At 48.5% G+C, this 21,196-nt stretch overlaps 1 protein-coding gene across 1 annotated transcript; it reads left to right on the forward strand.

Annotated features, from left to right (window-relative positions):
• The first annotated feature begins 6,907 nt into the window (after window positions 1-6,907).
• On the forward strand, window positions 6,908-9,441 carry LOC121233262 (lymphocyte antigen 6E-like). The gene is made up of 3 exons (XM_041123181.1): window positions 6,908-7,074; window positions 7,524-7,643; window positions 7,991-9,441. The coding sequence occupies exons 1-3, from the start codon at window positions 7,017-7,019 to the stop codon at window positions 8,182-8,184; spliced, it is 372 nt and encodes a 123-aa protein (XP_040979115.1). The 5' UTR covers window positions 6,908-7,016; the 3' UTR covers window positions 8,185-9,441.
• The last annotated feature ends 11,755 nt before the right edge of the window (window positions 9,442-21,196 follow it).

Consider the following 21,196-nt stretch of genomic DNA (forward strand, 5'->3'; position numbering starts at 1 on the left):
AATGTAAGGGGGGAAATGCATGGGTGAAGCCAATGCTGTTTTATCTCAGATCTGCACTGGGGTGTGCTCCACCACTTGGCTGAGATGTGACAGCTTGTGAAACCCTAACTGGACTGTTTCTGCAAGCCCCAAGAGCTCTCATTGGTTTTAATAATGCAACTGACTCCTAAACCAGGGATCTAAATCAATCTGAATGGTGGCAAGATTTATTTTTCTGGCAAAAGTAGACCAGTTATCAGCTGTACAAGCAACAGGCAGGAGCTGCCAAGCACGCCTTGACCTCTGTGTTGGATTTCTACTTGTGAAACAGAAGTAACCAGTTTGGTCCCAATGGATGGTGATGTTTTTCTGCCCACCCTGCTAAATGCTTTCTGGCTTTCAAAAGAGGTTAAGGCGAATATTTGCCACTAACTATGGTGGAAAGTTTGTTCCATCCCAAATAAGGGAGTAATTCCAGCCAAGCCCCTGGTGAAACAGTGCTCCTGGTTTCCAGCAGCAGAAAAAAGGAGCAAGATGCAATTGGATGAGCACTATGGGTGTTTTCATTCATCAATAGTTTTGGGTGTTTTTTAAGTATTTCCTAGAGAAAAAAGACTTTCAAGCACAATATGAGAGAAAGGAGCTGCATTAGTAGGAGCAGCTGCAGCAGTTTTAACAGCTTCTGGGGGAAGCAGTGGAAAAATCACCCCAGAAAACAAATCCTACTGCAGCTTTGTGGGGGGGAAATGAGTAAATTGGTCCTTGGCCTCTCTTCCAGCAGGTTCCCATCAGTGTTGTGATCCTCTGCTGGATTAATGGGGTGGAAAGGCTTGGGTAATTGCTGTCCCACATGGTCCTGTCTGTCCTCACCCTGTTTTTGCTGCGATGGAGGATCCACAAAGTGGGTGCTGGCAATATTTCACGCTTACAGGGCTGTGCTTTCCTCAAGAGCATCCCTGGCTCTATCAAAGCATCCTGCTTGGAGCAGAATGGAGGTGATTTGACTCCAGTGAGAGCTCAGCTAATGAAGCTGAAGGTCTTGTGTTTGGCTCTTGTGCTGCAGCAAATGAGGGGGGGGGCCAGGCTGGCAGATGGGCTCTGGTGCTCTGGAAGTCAGGGCTGCAAAGGTCTGCCAGTGTCAGGTAATCAGTAATTATTGGCTATTCTTTAGGAGCTTAAATGAAGCATCTTTTCCCCAAAAGATGGTACCCTGGATTGTATTGCTCTGTGAACCAGATCTGTGGGGCTTGACCACTTCTGTCAAAGCTCAGTGAAATCAAGATTGGAAGCCTAAGTGCATGGGAGGTATGAAGGAAAAGCAAGGTGGAGAGTTCACGCATTTTGCCACGTATCAAATAACCCATACTGGGGTGAGTAACACAATGTGTTTGAAATAGATAAGCTTTAAAGAGAGGCTGGTATGTCTGGGGGGTGTCCTCCTGGCTCTTGACCGTCAGCAAGAGATACAGGTTCGAAAAGTTGAGCTACTGGCCATTGATATCACAGTGGCCCGAAGCAGCAGTCCGGCCCAATGCCCAGTCTGATGGGGATCTTCTACTGCTCAGGACCCTGTGGAGCAGGATCATGCCCCCATCACAGACACCTCTGAGAGCAGGATCCTTCTCCCAGCCCAGAAGTTTGGGGTTATTTGGTGCCTCCAAGCAACACTGGCACACTCAGCCGAACCCTGCCTGCCTTGGCCCTTCTAGGGATGTTTTGAATTCAGCTTCTCCAACGAAGTGCCTTTTGTGTAGGCACAGAAAAGCCTGTGCTTTGATGCCTAAGATATGTGGTAGCCTAAAGTCAAGATACTAGCGTTTTTGCCAGTATTTGACTAGTGAAATGCAAAGTCAAAGGTTTAGCATTTTTCCTTTGCAATTACTTTCTTTTTCTTTTATTTTGAAGGAAAAAAAAAAAAGTTGCAAAAAGGGAAGATCTGGTTTCAGGCAAAACCAGAAGTGGTACCTTCCCCTGTAACTTCTTGGGTTACTAATGTGCTTTTTGTAAAAGCCTGTTGTTCATATTGGTTGGGAGGAGACCTCAAGGCAAATTTACCAGGAACAAAGCTGACTGCTAACTCTGATACTGGGATGGGCTCAGGGCTGCTCTAGTTACATAATGATGCTCAAAAAAAAAACCCAAAACCTTCTGGGGGCTGGAGAATTTGTCTCCCTGCCTGCAAGCTGGGGATGTCCTGCACTGTGATAGCACAAGGACAGGTCTGATACTGGGGTTGATAAGATAAACCTCTGGGTGGTAGGAGGTAGTGAGAAGTTCCTCTTGTCTTGCTTTGGTATCTGCTGCCCATGCCTGGCCTCTTCCTAGAAATGCTGAGGCTGGGACGGTCTCTGGAGGGCTTGAGTCCAACCTCCTGCACAAAGGAGGGCCAACCTTGGTTGCGTTGCTCAGGGCCTTCTCCAGCCAAATTTCAGCATCTCCAGGGAGGGAGATTCCTCCACCATATCTCAGGGTCCCTGTTTCGGCAATTAATTACTGCCCTGGCAAACTTTTCCAATCAGATACAAGGAAAAAATTTCCCTTTATGCACCTTTAACTGGCTGCTTGTCCTTTCTCTGTGTACCTGTGAGGAGAGTCTGGCTCTGGTCTCTCTGTAGCTGAAGGTAGCAACTCCATCCCCCCCTTAGCCTGCTCCCCTTCAGCTTGCTCTGTTGCTTGGGGTCATTCAGCCCCACATCTGGGACTTTTGCTGAACTTCATGAGCTTTACTTTTCACCAAACACCAGCCTGCTGAGCCTCAGAGGGATGTGGTAGGAGCTTGTGGTTGAAGGAGGTAGGACCATCTCAAGCTATAGCTTGAGGGTGTACAAGCAATACCTCTCCCTGCATAAGAAGTTGTTTGAGCAGCTGGAGGCTCCAGTGGGGCTCCATCCCTGCTTGCTGCTTCTGCACCGGCATCCTGGAGAGATGGGAATAAAAAGCCTGCACGTTGGCACCTTTTGCAGACGCTGAAACCCTTGGATGGAGCCGCACTCATCAGAAAACTTTCCACGTCGTGCTTTCTCCTGGGGATGAGTCAAGCTCTTGATGCGCGGCCAACAGATTATTGATCCTCGTTGATGGAAAAAAAAAAAAAAAAAGTGCATCAGCCTCCTGTTTCCCAGAGGCATTTCCCATAGTGGTGGGGTCTGGCAGTGCTGCTCCCCTGCCCATCAGGGCTGCATGGGGTGACGAAGGGGTCCTGGCAGGTGATCTGAGGAAGGGCAGTCATCAAAGCTGCTTAGCTGCTCTTTCATCTGCTTAATGACGGGGCCTTTGCTCACCTGTAGGTGGTTTGGGAGAGACGGGCTTTTGGCTGATTCATCTTAATTGGTGCAGAGAGGGAAGTGGGTGTGATAAACTCCTCAGTGAGGAGCGTTTGCTGTTGAACTGCTGCTTATGCTTTGTATCTGCTCCCTGGTGAGTGCTCAGATTAAGGGGAAAACAAAACAACTGTAGTCTAGCAGACATGTGAGAGGTGGGAAACCCCTGTGGGGATGTAAGGAAGAGAAATGTGAAGGGTTTCCAGAGGGTTTTTCCTCCCTTGCCTTCTTCCTTGAGTTCTGATGTTTCAAAAACTGGGAAAAAATGAACAGAAACTTTTAAAGGGGAACACTTTTGTCAATAAGCAATGAGAGGAAAAGGGTAAAACAACATTTAAGTTGAAACTATCACTGCTGTGCTTCAGACCTTCTGCCTCTGAACACAACGAATGGAGGCATTTCCTTTCCAAAGCGGTTCAGCAGGAGAGAAGATCATGTCTGTGGTTTGGCATAAATAAAACATGTGCTTAAGGAGCTTCCTGGATTTACGCAGTTGTACTCCGTGTCTGTCAACGGTCAGCCAAGTTAGGGCTGCTGTAAAGTAAGCTTAAATTTGGACAGATATCTGTGTCTGTGTTTGTAAATGTGGCACTGCTGATGCCAAGGAGAGTGGCTGCAAAGGAAAGCAAATGATTAACCTATGAGAAATTGGATCCCTGTGACAAAATGAAGGATGGTCTAATGAGGGGCAGAGGAAAGGCTTCCAAAGCAAGGATAAAACTCCAGGATATCAGGTTTGTGCCCTGTGAAGGAGAACTCCTGGCACTTGTTCCATGCAGCTGTGGAAGGGGGATGGCTGCCTATCGTGGGTGTCCTGCAGTGAATGAGTAGGTGATATATAGGCTGGTTCTTCCTATGGCTTCTTTTTAGCCATAGTAGTGATATTTTTGGCTGGCTGAGCACATGTGTTATTCAAAAGAAAATGATGACTCAGGAAGAGCTCAGCTCAGCCAAGCTTGTCCCAAGTGCTGAGAATGTCTGCTCCAGCCCTAAATCCTGAGCTGCTGCAAGATGGGGCATGAGGAATTCCAATAAATTACTTAATTAATATTCTTAATCCAAGTCTGGATTAGGCTGCAATTATAAGTGATTGGCTTGATTCAGAATTAAGTCTTTGAATAACTGCTTTCACAGCTGCAGGAGGGCTCATAAATTCCTTCTGCTGCCATGAGCCTGAGAAGACTGTGATGCGAGGTCTCTGCAAACTGACGTAGCTTCCAGTGGTTCCCTGGGGTTGCCCTGTATTGCTGGAGGGATGGTGGGGCAGATAGCTGATGCCTTTCAGAAAAAATGCTGTGTTTCTAGCTTGGTGGATTGCATCCAGACTGCCCCTTCTTTTGTAATCAGGGCAGATTATTTATCTGCCAAGGTGGGACAGACAAGGAAGTCTCCAATCCCTTCCCACAGGTCACCTATACATAAATGAGCTCTTTGGTTGTTTTTTTTAAAGCTGTTCTGTGTAATCTCTTCCATCTATTTCTCAAGCTATAGCTGGACTCTTCAACTCCTGAAGGCTTAGTCTGCCAAAAGGGAAGAGAATGGTGTGGCAATTATTGCAACTGGTTTTAATTAGGGCTCACGTTTCCTTCTTGGTAGTCCCCCAGGCAGGAACAGTTCCTGACTTTCCGTAGTTCATTCCTGGTGCTGCAAACCCTAATTCTGTTGGATGCAAGACCTGGAGGGCTTAAATCTCCACCGCCCCCTCTCCTGTGCATCCTTGGACCCAGCACTGTCCCCATTTCTGCACGCAGAAGGATTCCCCACAAAACGAGGCATGGGATGACTTTGAGTGCCTGCAAAAGCAAATTCTGCTGGCTGCCTTCCCAGGAATGAGATTTGAAGGCAGTGAGGAGAGGTGAAGAACTGGACCCAGCAGGTCTAGCCACTCTTCCTAGCCCAGGCATGTGGCATAATCCGTTTTATTTTGTTTTATTTTGTTTTATTTTGTTTTATTTTGTTTTATTTTGTTTTATTTTGTTTTATTTTGTTTTATTTTGTTTTATTTTGTTTTATTTTGTTTTATTTTGTTTTATTTTGTTTTTATTGGGCTTCTCTTCCCTTGGCACCTTGTATGGGATGACTACAGCCTCACGTCTCATCCAGCTTTCTGCTTCATCCCCATGTCTTTCATGGCGGGTCACCAACCCCAGCTTTGTCATGTGCCACATGAGCATGCAATGGGGTCTTGGCAATGCTGGCAAAGAGCTGAGCATCTTTGCAATTTGGCGTGCAGTCTGTGGTTCAGTTACAGCTCCTTTCGTGATGTCCTCCTTCGTTGCTCTTAGTTATGTTTGGTTTAGTTCCACTTCCCTAAAGCTAGCTGGTCAGGCTTTGCAGCATGGCCCCTTTAGCAAGCAACATGCCTGGACTGTGGCTGCACAACCCTTGACTCTCTTACTGTGCAAATTAGTTATTTTTCTTTTTCTTTTCTTTTTTATATTTTCACCTTTGAAAGACCTTCTACGTGAATTTGTGCTGAGTTGTGCTCATAGTGCCTTCCTGTGTGCTGGAAAAAAAAACCCCACACCACCACAGAAAAACCAAAACCAGGAGATATAATTCAATAAATAAAACAGAGAACAACTCAATCTAGTTTTTCCCCTTTGAAAGTCTAAGGCAAGATGGTTTGTTATCCCTAAGCACTTTAATTTGGTATGGCCATTGCTAGTAACAGTCTGTAAGCTTTGTACTGAGGTTGCAAGACCTCAGGATTGAGGCTTGCTAGGTTTGCTTTGACTGAGCTTGTCTTGACCTGCCTGAGGCTTTTTCTTCTTAACTTGGCTGAGTGGTAAGAGCAATTTTTCTAATTGACCAAGTGGCTATGGCTAATTTGTTTTGCTTTTGTGTATCTTTATATAATGCAGCTGTAGGTTTATACAGATAGTAGTAACAAGCCATTATTCTGTGTAGAATGAGGTATTTATGACTCTGACCTAAGGACACAGTGTAGAGAAATGTTAAGATTTCAATTATACTAAAATATATATACGCATGTATATGGTGTGCTTTCTTTTTGCCATGCTCCTGCCACAACCTCAAACTATCATCTTATGGGCATCTTTCTCCTGGCCTTTCTCTGGTTCTTGTGGGCTTCCCTGATCTTGTTGGTACCACGCCAAGCTTCGAGTTGTGGTAATGGAGGTGGCAGAACAGCCCTTGGGCCAAGTCACTGGAAGGAAATCTGCATAGCCACAGGGGGAACAAGCCTTCCCAGTGCTAAACCCAAGACTCCAGGCCTGACTGGGCAATGAAAGATGGGGGTACTGGTCCTCAAAGAGTGGCTTCTCCTTGCTGGCCCCAGCGCGCATATCGCCTTTTCTCTATGACCAATGCAGAGCATGCAAGTCCAAGAATCCTCATCCCCCTTCTTGGGTGGCCTTGCTTCCTCCTAAGCTGATCACCACTTTCTACCCACCTTCTATCTCCTGCCTTCTTTCAAAGAGGAACCACCGCTATCAGTAGCGGCTGCTTTCCTTTTAGCTTATTTTGAGATATTAAGTAACGTGCTCGGACAAAGGCAGCGCACAAAACTCGAACAGCAGGTGTGAGCACTGGGGTCCTGCAAGGCTCTACAAGTACGTGTCAGCCCCATGGTCTGGGCTGTGCAATACATGGGTTGACCTGTGTCAGCTTTTGGATCAGCCGCTTTCCCAGCTAGGACTCCGCAGAGGGTTGGGACCTCCTTCCCCTGAAGACCGTGCAGGCAGAGAAGAGCAAATGGAGATGAGGGCTCTTCTGATGGCGTGTCTGGCTGCTGTCTTCTGCGTGGACTTTGGTGAGTTGTGCAGGGTTGCTGCAAGGCTTGGGCTGGGATGGAGAGAGGTGGCATTTTTTGGGGAGAAGCCACATCTCTAACTTCTAAGTCCAGTGGTCTTTAAGAAGTCGGTAGCTTTGAGCTAAAAATTGAGTGCAACCTTCACATCCTTCTGGCTCTGTGACCATTTGCTAAATATATATGTAAATATATATGTAATGGGGTAGTTGAATATCAACATCCACAGAAATCCTCTGCTGCCCACTCACCTGGAAGGAGGGTTTTTCTACAGTGAAGTGCGTGTTTAGCAATTTGGGGTGTGGGGTAGTAGAAGGGGTAGAACTGCCTCAGCCAAATCCTCTATGTCTTATTCTATGTCCTGTGGCCCACGTGAGGATGGGAAGAGGTCCATCTGCGAAGGGGTTTCTTGCTTTGATCTCATGCAAATCATTTATGTTCCCCTCCCGTAGCCAACTCGCTGACGTGCTACACCTGTAGCAACCAGATCAGCAACTCCGAGTGCCTGAAGGCTTCCCCATGTGCCAAAAATGACACAGCCTGCATGACTACAGTTGTGAAGATAGGCGCTGGTGAGTCCCGCTGCCATGAACTGCCTGGGTTGTGACTCCCAACCCTGCTGCCTAATGTTCCTGTGTGTCCCAGCCCTGCTCTCAGTGGGTCTGTGTCCTTTCCCCCTTTCTGCTCCAGTGCACTCAGCTCTAAAACATTCCCCGTCTGTGGGGCTTTGGGAGAACTTGAATAGTGCTGGGTTACAGCCTAGTTATTTCTTTGCTCGAATAGCGAGGCAGAGAGTAGTTGAAGGAACACCATAACCTGTATAGACTTGGGTGATTTCACATGCTGCTTACACAGTCAAGTCAGGATTTGCCCTTGGAAGAAAGATTCATGGATTGGTTTTATTTGACTTTTTATCCAGGCACTCAGCAACAGAAGTTGATCAGCAAAACCTGTGTTTCAAACTGTGTTAAGTTTCAAGACTTTTACGAATGCTGCAGTCAGGACAACTGCAATCACAACGAGGCATCTGGGATGAGACCTCCCGTAGAGGTGCTGGGAGCTGCAGTTCTGGTCAGTGTTACCAGGCCCCTTCTCTGGACTGGACTGGGATGAGGTCCCTATTGAATAACACTTGCAAGCTTCTTAACCCGCCCTGGTCCCCCAGAACCTGCAGTTGTTTTGCCCATCTGTCCCCAGAACGTCTTCTGAACATCTGATGTTCAGGCATGGAAAGGCCAGTCTGAAGCTAGCTTGAGCTTGATAGAGAAGCGATCCCTCAGTTATTCTTTTATAGCTTCTCACGCACCAGGACTCTGCAGCCACCACTAAAATAAATAAATAAACATCTTGGAAATTTCTACTGAGAGCTGACTCACAGCAGGGCTGGGGTTTTGCAAGCAGCATGGTCGGGTTGTTCGTGCAATTACAGAGAGCGCTAAACAACTGGAGGTGAGTAGGAGGAGGATACAATCCCCGTCAGCACAGCCCCAGATCAGAGTGAGTCTCCTATTATTTCAGCCAGGCAGAAATTTCTGAAGGCTTATAGAAAAAGGTCTGGAAAATAATGAATTTGCACCTCCAATGGTGGTGTTCTAGTATGCTGCCAGCACTCTGGTCCTGACAAGGTCTGGGACAGCATGGGGAAGACATATTAGCAAATTAAACACCCTGTGTCAGTTCCTGGCCCTGGGGTCAGCTGTGACCATCTGTATAGCCAAGCTCTCTTCCTCCAAAATAAGGTGGCTGAATCCAAAATACCAATTGGAAAGTAGATCTGGAATTGTCAGGGATGGTCCTAGCTGGTCAGGCCAAAAACGTGCTGAGGAGCATGCTAACAATTAAACGGTGTGGACAACTGTGGGACAGCCCTTGAAACTGTGCCTGGGCTCTCTGTGTATTATTGGTATAGACATAGCTGTCTCCGTGACAGCTCTTCTGCAGTGTGGTTCCCACCCTAGGGCAGCTGGAAGGGTGGTGACCTCCTCTGGAGCTTGTGACACCTGGGCATCACTGCTGGATACCCTTATTAATGCCCCCAAGTACAGGTACAATCCTATATGTAACTTAATCCAGACCCAGCTGGGATTTGGGCAATACAGGAGTCTCAGAGATGCCATAAAAATCGGGTAATATTGGTAAACAAAGATTTGGCATGCCCCTGGGGCACATTTCCCTGTCCTGCTTGAAAGAGAGGGAGCCAAAGGGCAGGTTCCCAGAAGGATTTCGACACCTTGATGTAAGCTGGCCCCAGGCTGCCCATGCTGTGTTCTTGAAACCAAGTATCTCTGCCCCACGGTGGAACTCTCATGGTGAGTTACCCGGCCACCTTCAAAGCACCCAGGAATGGGGAATGCATGGGAAGCGCGGTAGAAGCAGCCACAGGGTCCGAGTCCTTCTGCAATTTGGTGTGCAAAGGGTTTAAACCCATGTTAGTTTGCAGTAAACCTGGGGGTGGGATTAGGGGACAGGGGGGATGTGTCGTGACAACCCACGTTGCTGTCCTGATTTTGAGGAGGTCACAACCAGGAAGGATACAAAGAATGAGCCTTGCAGGACCAAGCACAAGTAAATCCCCGGGAAGGAGGAGAAAGATGGAAAGAGCCAGAAGGAAAAATCACTATTCAGCCGCTATCATTAGACTCAAGGATGGGAAGAACCGGACCTTGCCCTCACCCAGGGGGTCCTCAACACGCACAGCTGCCTCTTCTCCTCCTAAGGCAATGTGTGCTTCAAACTGTTGTCTTCTCTGCCAAAAACAAGTGGTGCTGTGTTGACCTGGCCTCTTCCTCCCCCACAACCCCATCCAGAATGAAGGATGGGCAACATGACATGGTTAGATTCTGCAATTGATTCAATGGGTTTTATTTAGGCCTGGAAAATCCCTGGTGGTGCAATCATACCTGGTGATGAGAACCAAATCGGTCCTGCAGCCCCTGGGAGCCCCTGCTGTACTAGCAACTGGGTGGGAAATAGCAATACACACAGATTGGGATAGATGGAAATACTTGGGAACCTTCTGAGATGCCACCTAAGAAGTGATGAGGCAGACATTGTTCCCTGACCACAGGGAAGCTGAATAGTTAAAAACTTCAGGGCAAATAAAAGGAAGACATCCCACGAGACCAAGCCATGATGTTCCTGTCCCTCCTCGTCACTGTGGTTCCATATGTGGAAACAGAAAAGGACTTGTCCCAAGGCCTTTTGTGGGAAGAGCCCAGTATGAGGCTCCCAGAAGATGAGTAGATCCCTGGCTGACTTCTGTTCATTGACTGCTGATCTCTGTTCTCCATCCAGGAAGACTCAAAGGCCAGACCATTGCAGAGGGCAGCCAAATAAAGCTGTGTTTACTAGCCAGCTCTAACACAATTGTGTAGTGTGGTGTGGCACAGCCAAGAGTAAAATCAGGGACCAAGCTCTTATCCTGAAGGATGTGATTCATGTGCCTGCAAGGGTCTGATCTCCAAGGCTGAACCTAAGCAAGGGAAATAAACAGTTCCTGGGAGCATTCCCTGCTCTGTACTGCCATCATCCACAACATTTAATTAATCCTTTTAATTGCTAGCACATTCCCTGGCGAGGTTTTAACATGGACCAACCACCATAGTCCCATGCCATGTCTAGAAAAAAACAGAAGAGAGAGTGCAAGGGAAGAACTATTCACAAGAGGCCCTGTTGATGTCCACCTCTTGGCCTCGGCACTGGAGATGGTCCTGGACACGTTTAATTTACTGCTACAGCTGTAGCCTCATTTCTGCTCTGCGATGCTGGATATTGGGACAACTTTTTTTGCAGCTCTCTGCCCTGACCCAGCCAAGCACTGCCTTCCATGCTGCAGTCATGTTGCTTCCATGTGTTGGCCACCCAGGGTGACACCACCATCCTCAGTCTCCCATGTGCCTCTGAGGAAATGCCAGCCATGGCAGTCCCACACCTCACCCATATGCCTCGGACATCCCTGAGGTCAGGATGATAACTTCCCAACTATCTGGCTCAATGGGCCACTGGCAACCCTCAAAATGCCAAGCGGCCCATTGTGCACCCTTGTCCATCATCACACTTGTCAATCAAACCGCTCCTGCCAGCGGACCGGTGGTGGACCACTTCCCGTGGCCTTGCAGATCATCTTCCTGCTGTCAGTGAGGAGCAGATTTGAATCCCTGGACCAGGTGAGTCCTCTCCGCCCTGTGTCAGAGAGATGTTCGTGCCATCAGTCCTTAGAAGCGAGGGAATAAACTGAGTCAGACGCATTTCTTTGTTTAAAAAAAAAAAAATAAATCAAGAATGCGCTTTGTTAATCATACTGAAAAGTAACACAATTATTTTTCCCTTCTTCCTCAGAAAAAACAGTCAAATCTGGTTAAAGCAAACTGCTTTATCAGCGCAGACCTTTGCTAGGGTGCTCCTACTGCTGCAGGACACTGAACCATGGCTTCCCAAGCCGATTTCCAGACTCCCCTAAAGAGTCGTCCCTGCAAGAAGACAACATGCAGTGAATCACGTTGGGCAATCCTCATTCCCTGGAATAGGTCTGGCTCTTCAGTTGCTGCCTCGTGACATCTGGGAGGACTGACACATCTTCTCCGGCATCCACAGTGGCATGCAGTCTCTGAGTCTGGCAGAACTTCATCTGTTGGGCAAGCGCTGTGGCTTATCCTCTCCACGCCCAGAAGGCGTATGTCCATTGGTGAGGATCGGTTAGTGCTCACGGGTTTATCAGGGCTGACTTCACCATCCTGTTGATCTTGCTTTATGTCAGCTGTATTAGCAGCCCCACTGGTTTAACACCGGTGTCAGAAACCGCCAAAATATCTGCAAATCAACCAAAAAAATCTCACCCCAGTAATCCCCCCTCCTTTTTTTCTCTTGAAAAGGAAGACGCTATGGGTTTTGGTGTCGCTTTGAACTTCCTCTGGCCGTGGCTTCACTGTGATGAGCAATGATCAGTCCCATCAGATGCTCTACATTTCTTTGATGAGTATGACCCCTGCTTCAGGGACGCTTGCTCATCTGACTGATCTCCTGCCCAGAAACTAATGTTGGCCCCCAATCATTTTAGCCCTCCCCTTGTCCATCTAATCCCTTTCTTCCACATGTTTTCTGAGCTCCTGCCTCTTCTCCTTCTGCATCTCCATCTTCTAAACCCCGGGCTGTGTTGCTACAGCTGGGTCTCTGTTCTCTTTCCTGCAGACTGAGTCTTGCGGGGTGGAGAAGGAAGGGTGAGCAGATTGCCCAAGCAGCTTTATTCCAAGGGGGTTGCTCCTGCTCGGTCCTCTCTGCTCTTTGGTGGCCATGGGCATGTGTGTGGTGACCCACGGAGATGTCTGCTGATATCCAGCACCAGACTTCCTGGTAGCTCTTTCCTTAGAAGCAGAAGTGGGACAGGCCGTCAAATGGAGGCCCCAGAAGGGCTGAAATTGTCAGCTCCAGCTCCACCCAAATGTAAGCCTGCAGAGAAATCGTAAAGGCCGAGAACATTATATCTGACTGGTATCTAGCAGGACTTTGAATCAGATGCTCCATGTGGAAGGGGGACAAAGAAATTTTTACCCTTTGCTCAGATGTAGCAAAAGAAAGCTGTTGCAAAGCTGGAAAACAACCTCCAGTGTCCTGGCCTCTGCATTTGACTCCAAAGCCATTGCTCTCTTGCGGCAGCTGTTCTCAAAATCAAGATGCAGAGCATTTAGGACTTTGTAGGTAATCAGCAGCTTTTATAGGCAAACAGGAACTTATAAGACCTTTTCTGCTTATATTGCCATGAATACACAGCTAGATCTACCCTGACTGTAGATATTGGGAGTTCTCCAGGTCTAACCCTGGAAACACACTTGGCAATAATCCACCTAGATGAAGCCATTAATTGATGCCACTTACTACAATTTTGCTTTGAGTAGCTGCCTTCACTGAACTATCTGGCCACAGATGTGATGATCAGATTGGAGCTAAACAGTACAAAAACCCCACTCAGACATCACTAGCACTGTTAGCCTGACCATAGATAAATTAAAGTATTAAAAGCGATAAATGGAATGAATTGCCTTGGTGCTTTCTCTCCTCTCTGGACCCATCAGACCAGCCTGAAGGCAATGCTGAGGTGAGAAAACAACCCACATGCATTCCTAGCCTCTCAAATAATCCACGATCCCTGCCCACTCTTTCAAAATCATTGTTTTAATCATCACTCAGGCCAAACGCAGGGAAGATATATATCCTGTCCCCAGGTGAGGATGCTTTTCCTGGGCTGCGGAGACGACTGAGAGAAGATGAAGGCCTCCCTCCTTGCCCTGCTGGCTTTGATCCTGTGCGCAGATCAAGGTGAGGTATCATGGTTCGCTACTAGACAAAGAAGAGTTGCATGTTTTAAAGTCAGGGAGGCCTCGTAGCCAGGGAAAAAAATCATGGGAGAGGGTGCCTTAGCTCTTGCAATGGTGCAGCTGAAGGGCACGGTGCTCCTCTTTGGGCTTCTTACCTGTAGTCTCAGCCTCCATGTGTGAAAGGTTTATTTTCTGCAGGGATATTTCCCTATAGACACATGTACTACTGGATTTTTATAAAAGCAAGACAGAAAACAGGAAGCTGTTGCCACTGTTCTGCCTTTGTCAAGAGACTTTCCAGTGAGTTTGGCTGTTGAGATGACGCGAGGCTGTGGTTATTTCTAAATCTTGATATAGAGTTGCTTCAGCCTACGATAGCACAATGCATCAGCAACTCTTTGCACCTGATTCCTACTGCAGTCAGTGATGCCGTTTCTAACAGCATCAGGGTACGGGGCCAGATCTACAACATCTGGCTTTGTGCTGCTGCTTGCTGAATGCCCTTGATTTCTGCCCATCTCAGAGACCCGACAAGCTTGCCGATTTCAGAGATTTTGGGGCAAAGTTGGGGAATTAGGGAGAAGTTGGGTTGTGGACTAAATGGGTTGAACAGCCTTATGCTGGGATATTGTGTGGAGTCATATATTTGCATATTACTTGCATTATAGATTATGTATTTTATTTCACAGAGAGACTGCAAATGAAATCAGAGCCCTGTTAAGTATATGATCTTACAGCCTCTATAGACAAGACAGTTAAGCAACCAGAGAGAATAACTGTTATCCACATTTTGTAAAGAGGGATAGGGTTTGCCAGTGCTTGGAAATTTGCCACATTGTCTGGTGCAGAAAAATAATTTCTTGGAATAGTTATTTCTGTCTCATTGTGGCCTAAGAATACCTTTCTGCTATTTAGCTTTGTTCACTTACCAGAATAGCAATTCTGACAAATTTCCAAGTGTTAACAAGGCCTGGGGGACAGAGAGATTGTCTTCAGTGCCAAAACAAAGACTGCCCTAATCTGCATTAGATAGCCTAGGCAGTAAAAATGAAGTGCTAGACTGCACGCGTCTTAGGGATGAATTCACACAGCAAAGAGTTAAAAGCCCTTCTCCTCACCTTTTTTTTTTTTTTTAACCCAGGTAATGGCTATATGTTTGAGGGCATTGAAGTTCCACCCAAAGACACAGGTGTGGGAGGCTGACTTTTTAAGGCGATAGAGGTCCCAATTAACCCTATTCAACTGCCAATGCTTACTGCCCAGTTAGGCTATAGTCTATGTTATAGTGTCTTCAGCAACCAGAAAAGGTGACCCCGACCCTTGGGACACCCCTGTAGACTCTTACAAAGGACCCCATCCTTCCCAGCTCCCTGCACCACATCAAACCCAGTGCCCTTGGCCCATCGTGCTATTATTTTGAGTGTAGGGCAGGAAGGGCAGACTTGCACCATCCGTGCAAGTCAATGGAAAGAAGGTAGTAGGTTTTGCTGCCAGGGCTGGTGGCATTTTGTCTCCGTCTTCCATACCCTGTGTCTCCTCCTGCAGCAAATTCCCTCTATTGCTACACCTGTGACTGGGAACAAAGCAACTGGAGCTGTCTGAAAGCCAAGAAGTGCTCGGACAAGGATGAGTACTGTGTGACCAATGTTGCTTCTGTAGGAATTGGTATGTGCTGGCTGCGTATCCTCTGATGGGGACTCAGGAATGGGATGTGGGATTTTGATGGGATTTGTTATGGTTGCCCTTTGTTGATGGATAGGCTGAGGAGTCATGGGGAAGCATATGTGGGAGGTGGAACCTGGCAGTGCTGAAGTTTGCACGGTATGAAATCCTCCTCCCCATCACACGTTGAGATTGTCCTCTTTAGCCTTTGTTTTATGCCTGCATGGAAAGGCAGGGGACACTGAGAGAAGAGGAAGGACAAAGAGAGGATCCTTCAGAGGAAGAATAAATAAATTTGAACTGTGATTAGACAAGGACATGAAAAGAAGTGGGTAGCCAGGGTGGATGAGAAGGTCTAGAGAGATATAGAGGGGAATAAAATTATTTCCTTCAAGCAGAGAAGCCTGGAAACGTGCTTTCAATCCAGGCATGAAGATTGTCTCACAGATGCCATCGTACACCTAAAAAAGCCTTGACGCGAGGGTCCATGCTGGGAGGTGCCAGATGCCCAGCAGGGATATTGAATGCCTTGTGGTCCCAGCAATTATTGGGCTGTGGTGGGATGAGGGTGGGTCTCATTGGCCATGCTGGTCCTCAGGGCTGTGGGGGACGGTGGGACTCATTAGCCCATCTCCCTCCCGTACAAGATCAAGGAGCGCTCAACAAACTTTCATTGCTAATACTGCTCTCTCCCTTCTTTGGGCAAGGCTTTTTGTCTTTGTGGAAGAGGATCACCAAGAAGTGCTCCGAGACCTGTCCGCACCACAACTTCAGCTTGGGCCTGGCTTCCTACACCTCATATTGCTGCCAAACCTTCTTGTGCAACCTGAGTGCATGCCCGGGACCCAGGCTAGCTCGGCAGTGAGATGGCAGGGAGTCCCATGCCAGTGTCCTTCTTCACCTGCTCAGCGGTGGTGGGAGAAAGGGGCTTCTGAAGGCCTGAAGAGCATGGTCAGATTCCCTCAGGAGGGTATGGACATCGAACACGCTGCAGAATAGATAAAGTATTATGGTCTCCACCTCCTGCCCTGTGTTGCCTCCCAACCTGTAGCTTCTCACTTGCTTCTCGTACCTGAGCTCTGTTGCCCCAGCAGCTTGATGGAGAAGCGGCCGTGCTATGTCCTGCAGCCTGGGGCAGAGAGATGCTGCTTCTGCATGTCCTGCAAATCTCTAGTGGGATTTCTCCTGCAATCTTACCTTATCTCAGGTGCAGCTGGGACCCACACCGTGGCAGCTTCCAAATTCAAGGAGGGAGGTGGGCAAAAATAACAACCCCTCTGCACCAAGTCAGGAAGGAAACTATGCAAACTCACAGGGTTGCTGCTGGGGAAGGGAAAAAGGTGGTCCTGTGTATAAAAGCCTGAGCTTGCGATGGGTGCTAACCGCAACTCTCCTCCCTTACATCCTCACCCCCTCCATCCAGCCTCTCACTCCCAGCTCCCAGCTAGGGACAATGACATCCCACTGTGCTGCATTAACAGTCAGACGCACCAGCCACATATCTCTTCCTTTTGGCTCTGCCTGCGGTGCCACATTTTTATCAAAATGATGCTTATCCGCACGGCCTGCACAGCTGCGCACATCTGCGCACATCTGCTTCTCTGCAGTCTTTGTCCCCACCTCCACTTCCAGCAGCTGTCCTTGGTCATCCCCTTCTTCATGTTGCCTTGCTTGCTTGGGGCTATTGTTTGAGCCAAGCGACCTTACCCAGGGCTAGCACTGCCCCGGACCTACCACTTGGCATTGTGTCTTCCAGCAAGCCGTTCATTTACCCGTCCCCCCGACATCCCCCAAAGCAACCGCAAGGTAATGAGAAGTATTTGCAGCATTTGGGTCGAGCTGCTGAGGAACAGTGGAGGGGTTTATAAGAGAAGAATACAGATTTCAGAGAGGCCAACTATTTCATGTAGATGTTTCCAGAGGCTGCAGAGAAATGAGGGTAAAAGGAAGCTGAAAAAAATGAACAGTGATGAGAGCTCAAAGATTTTTCATTGCCAGAGGTGCTGCTGAATGCCTCTCCCTCCTCCCAAGCAGCATTTTTTGGAGGAGTTTTCCTCCGGCAAAAGCATGAAAATGCTTAAACTTGGGTCAGCCTGGGCTCCCAAATCTGCAAAACATTGCTCAGCCAAGGGATGACGCTGTGCTTCGAAGCCAGCCCCGGTAAACAAGAGGGACAAAAGGGGCTTTGAGCCATGGCGAGCGCGTCTGCCTTGGGCTAGTGCCCATGGCTGCTCTGAATGAATGCCTTCTTCTGAAGTGCTGCATAACAGGAGTCTTCAGAGATGTGTGCTCTCTTTTATTAATCGACTTCTACTTTCCTTTACTCCTTCCTTCTCACAGTTACGCCATGCTGCGAGGGCAGATCTCCGTGCCGAAGGAGCCGTGCTGGGTGATGCACCTCCCTTTACCTCTTCATTAGACCGTGATCTCTTTCATGCCCTATTTAGGAATTTGCATTTTTCGCCCTGAAGCAATCCAAGTCCCCTCCTGTCCCTCAGCCGGAATGCTCAAAAGCCCTAATTTACCCCTCACACAATATTTTCTCATAAAAAAAAGGGACTTGTGTGATTTTTCTTCTGTGTGCAGGAATTATTCAGCTCTCTGAAAGCACTGAGGAATCCCAGTTGGACAGACTCTAATAATTAATATTTCATTGTGTTGGATTTACACGTCCTGCAGTAGCAGAGACAGAGTCCCCCACAGCCTGCAGGAAAACACAGTTCGGTATTTTTTTGCCGCTTTAAAGCAAAACTGACTGGTTTTTTTTGCTTGGTTTGGTCTGCGTTTCCTGCAGAAAAGCATTCTTGGATCCCATGGCTAATACAAGGGGAAATAAATCATCCTGGGCATAGTTGAAGAGCAGAGGGTTGTTTTCCCTTGCCCAAAGGGCACTGCAGCTCAAGGACATTGAAATCTGCCCTTGTCCGGTGGTGCAGAGCTACCCTTGTGGCAATTGCTCCTCCCCAATACATCTGAGATGCACAGGGAGGAAGAAGAGGTGGATGTGATTCCTAACCACTAATTTTGACCAGGAATTAGGGCCAATCGGGACCACAGAGAGATGGCAGTCATTCACACACGGATGAGGCTGTCCAGAAAATTACCCCGAGTCTGTGTCATTGTGCAAGGCAGCATACTCCCCTTGGGTTTGAAAGGTGCTTGGAGGACCCTAAACAGAAAGGGATTGTGCACTGGGTGGAAAGGAACTAGTTGTTATCATCACTATAGACTGCACTGACCTTCTCTGACCCCATTCAAAGACATGATGGTGATGGGAGAGGTGGGAGAGGGGTGAAGGAGCCCTTCTGCTCTCCCCAGCACAACGCAGGGCTCAGGTGCAACACCTGAGTAGTTCAGGGCATCCCTCAGGGCAAAAGAGACAGCTCAGCTGGAGATGGTCCACGGTGTGGGAGAAAGATGCTACGGAGACGCGGCACGGCGTTATTGCAGACGTTTGGGGAGGGGATACCCAACCAGCCAGACGTCGGGAGAGAGGGGAGAGAGGGCTGTTGTCCCCCAAAGGGGCTAACAGACCCCAGTTCAAGGCATGGAGATAGATCCATGGAGAAAGAAGTGCCCAAGCATGGCACTTAGAAGAGGCAACACAAAGCACAGAGTCCTTTCAGTGGCTGGAGCTGGCAGGCAGACACAGCATGGAGATGAAGCAACAAACAATTACAAATGGCATAATAAATGCCTGGTTGCAGATAATAACCAGCAGTTTAAATACCTAAGGGACTCATCGGATGGACGTCAGGGGCAGTTGTGACGTGGCTGCTTTGGGTCCAGGCTGTAGGACAGTTGGACTCGCTGTGTGTGGCTGTCACCCTTCCCTTCTGCTATCAGAGGTACTAGCTTACAGCCTCGAACAGCCAAACCCGCAAGATAAATTTAGCCCTGCGCCAAGCTGTGCATGTGGGCAAGGCTGGAGGAGTGCTGGGAGGAAGGCTAGAAGCAGGATGGAGCCGTCAAACCTTGCAAAAAGGGAAGCAGCGGTGCCCTGGGCAGGGGTCCCCATGGGTGGTGATGGCAGATGAAGGCAGCCAAGCCTTCCTGCGGCCAGCAGCCACACCATCTGTCCAACGGCCACCCAAACCACTGAGATGAGTATCATGGCAGGCAGGAAAACACCAAACCATCTTTCTGAAGCACAGCCCCCGATGTGTTGCCTAATTCTCCGCAAGGCTCGGGGCGGGGGCGTGAGGTCTGTGTTTCAATTGTGGGGTGGCCAGCATCGTCGGGATACTGGTGAGACCTGCTGGGTCACGCAACCCGGGGAGGAGGGAGAGGGAGGGGAAGAGACCTGGCTGTCCCCAGCAGGTACCAGGGTGTGCTGCAGGATGGACAAACACCTCTCCGGACTCATGACACCTCCCTGCTGGGGGCTTGGGTGGAAATGCTGCAGGAAATTCAGTTCTGGGGGAAATTCCAGCTCTTTGGGGAAGCTAGAAGTCTTTCAAACCAAAGCTAGAAGCTGAAATGACAGCGTTTCCCAAGCATGGTTTGGGGTTAAACCACAGGTTTTTTTGTGGTACATATCAAAAGAGGGGTTTTTAAAAATTTTTTTCTCCTTTTCTTTCTTGACTTTTGACTTCATAAAACATACTTGATTTCAAGCATTGCAAACTGAAATGGCCTTTGGGAACTTATGCCGTGGCCTGCATTGACTTATCTAAATGGTGGATGCCTCAGTCTGTGCCTGCCCCCCCCAAGTTGCAGAGAGCTGGGCATTTCTGAGGTGACTCCCCCTTCCTAGGACAGACATAGAAGACGGCGCTTGAGGGGCTTAATGGAGACCCCCAACTCTTTTCAGAGGCCCAGGGCAAGTGAATGAGAAAGACCTACCATTTACATGCCTAAATTAGTTGCTTTGAATCCCAGCCTCAGTGAGAAAAAGAAAAAAAAAAAAAAGGGATGGCAAAACTACCAAAAAACCCCGCCTACGAGAGGAAACTTGATGGAGCCTACGAGAGGAAACTTGATGGAAGTTGGCACATTTCCATAAAACTTCCATATCTGGTGAACTAATGAATATTCTGAATAATGGCAGGGGTAAGGGAACAACAAAAAAAACCACTTTCCTGGGAAATCCTGGACTGTTTCCAGCACAGAGGGCCAGACTAAGCCCACGAGAGGGAGCTGGTGCCTCTGCGCGGCGCCGGACTGGCCACAAAATACTGTCTGCCCGCAGAAAGCCTATGCTCCTGGAGCAATTTCCAGAGGGAAAACCAGCAGCCGTGCGAGGGATGAGATGGTTTGGCTGGAAGAACCCCGGGGAAGAATGGCCGCAGGACCGCGCTGCCGATGCCAGCCGCGTTGAGCTCCGCTTGCTGACGGCGGGCCCTGGCCAGCCTCCAGCGTCTGCTCGCTCCCACGCCGGGGACATGCCTTGGTTTGGCTGTGCGGGATAATTCTGGCACATCCGATATCAGCTCCTGGGTTGCCTGTGCTAGAAGAGAGCTCATTTGCATCCGAATCCCAAAGCTGGTACCAAGCCCTGCAGGGTTTCAATCCAGAGCCTGTGGCCGTGGGCTGCTTGGAAGTGGGAGGTGACCCTCCATGTCTCCCTCTCCTATGGCTGCGGTGCTCTGGGGAGTCCCCCAAATTGCTGGGCTGATGTTGGGCTGGGCCTGGGCAGCATGAAGGAAGCCTTATTTTCTTGGCACCTGTGAGGTCCTGGGGAGTAAAGAGAGGATCAAATCAGATGGTGCTGCACCCTTCTGTCCCATTATGGGTCACTTTGTCCCCTCTTTCTGATTTTCCTACACATTCCCTCTTTGCAATGACTCCTTGAACATCTTCCCTCCCCTCCAATATTAGACTTCACTAACTCCATCCATTCCTCTCATAAATAGTAACAGCCAAAAAACAAGACTAGCACCTGCAACCCACGATGCAAGCAAATAATGGAAATTCCACCTTTTTCCTCCTCACCCCACGGGTTTTAACCCTGTCTTCAACCCACCGCCTGATGCCTTCAGCAACTGTATGAAAGTAAAGATGAAGTCGACGAAGGTCTTTGGGGAGAGGGTGGTCTAGGTGAGACTTCAAACCAAGCTCTACCACCGCTTCCCCATGTCTGACCTCAGGAGAGTCATCTGGTGCCTCTGATTCATGTAGTTAAAATGGAGATAACAATGCAGGGCTTCTTG

The sequence above is a fragment of the Aquila chrysaetos genome, chromosome 4, assembly GCF_900496995.4.
Source record: "Aquila chrysaetos chrysaetos chromosome 4, bAquChr1.4, whole genome shotgun sequence".
Taxonomy (NCBI): domain Eukaryota; kingdom Metazoa; phylum Chordata; class Aves; order Accipitriformes; family Accipitridae; genus Aquila; species Aquila chrysaetos.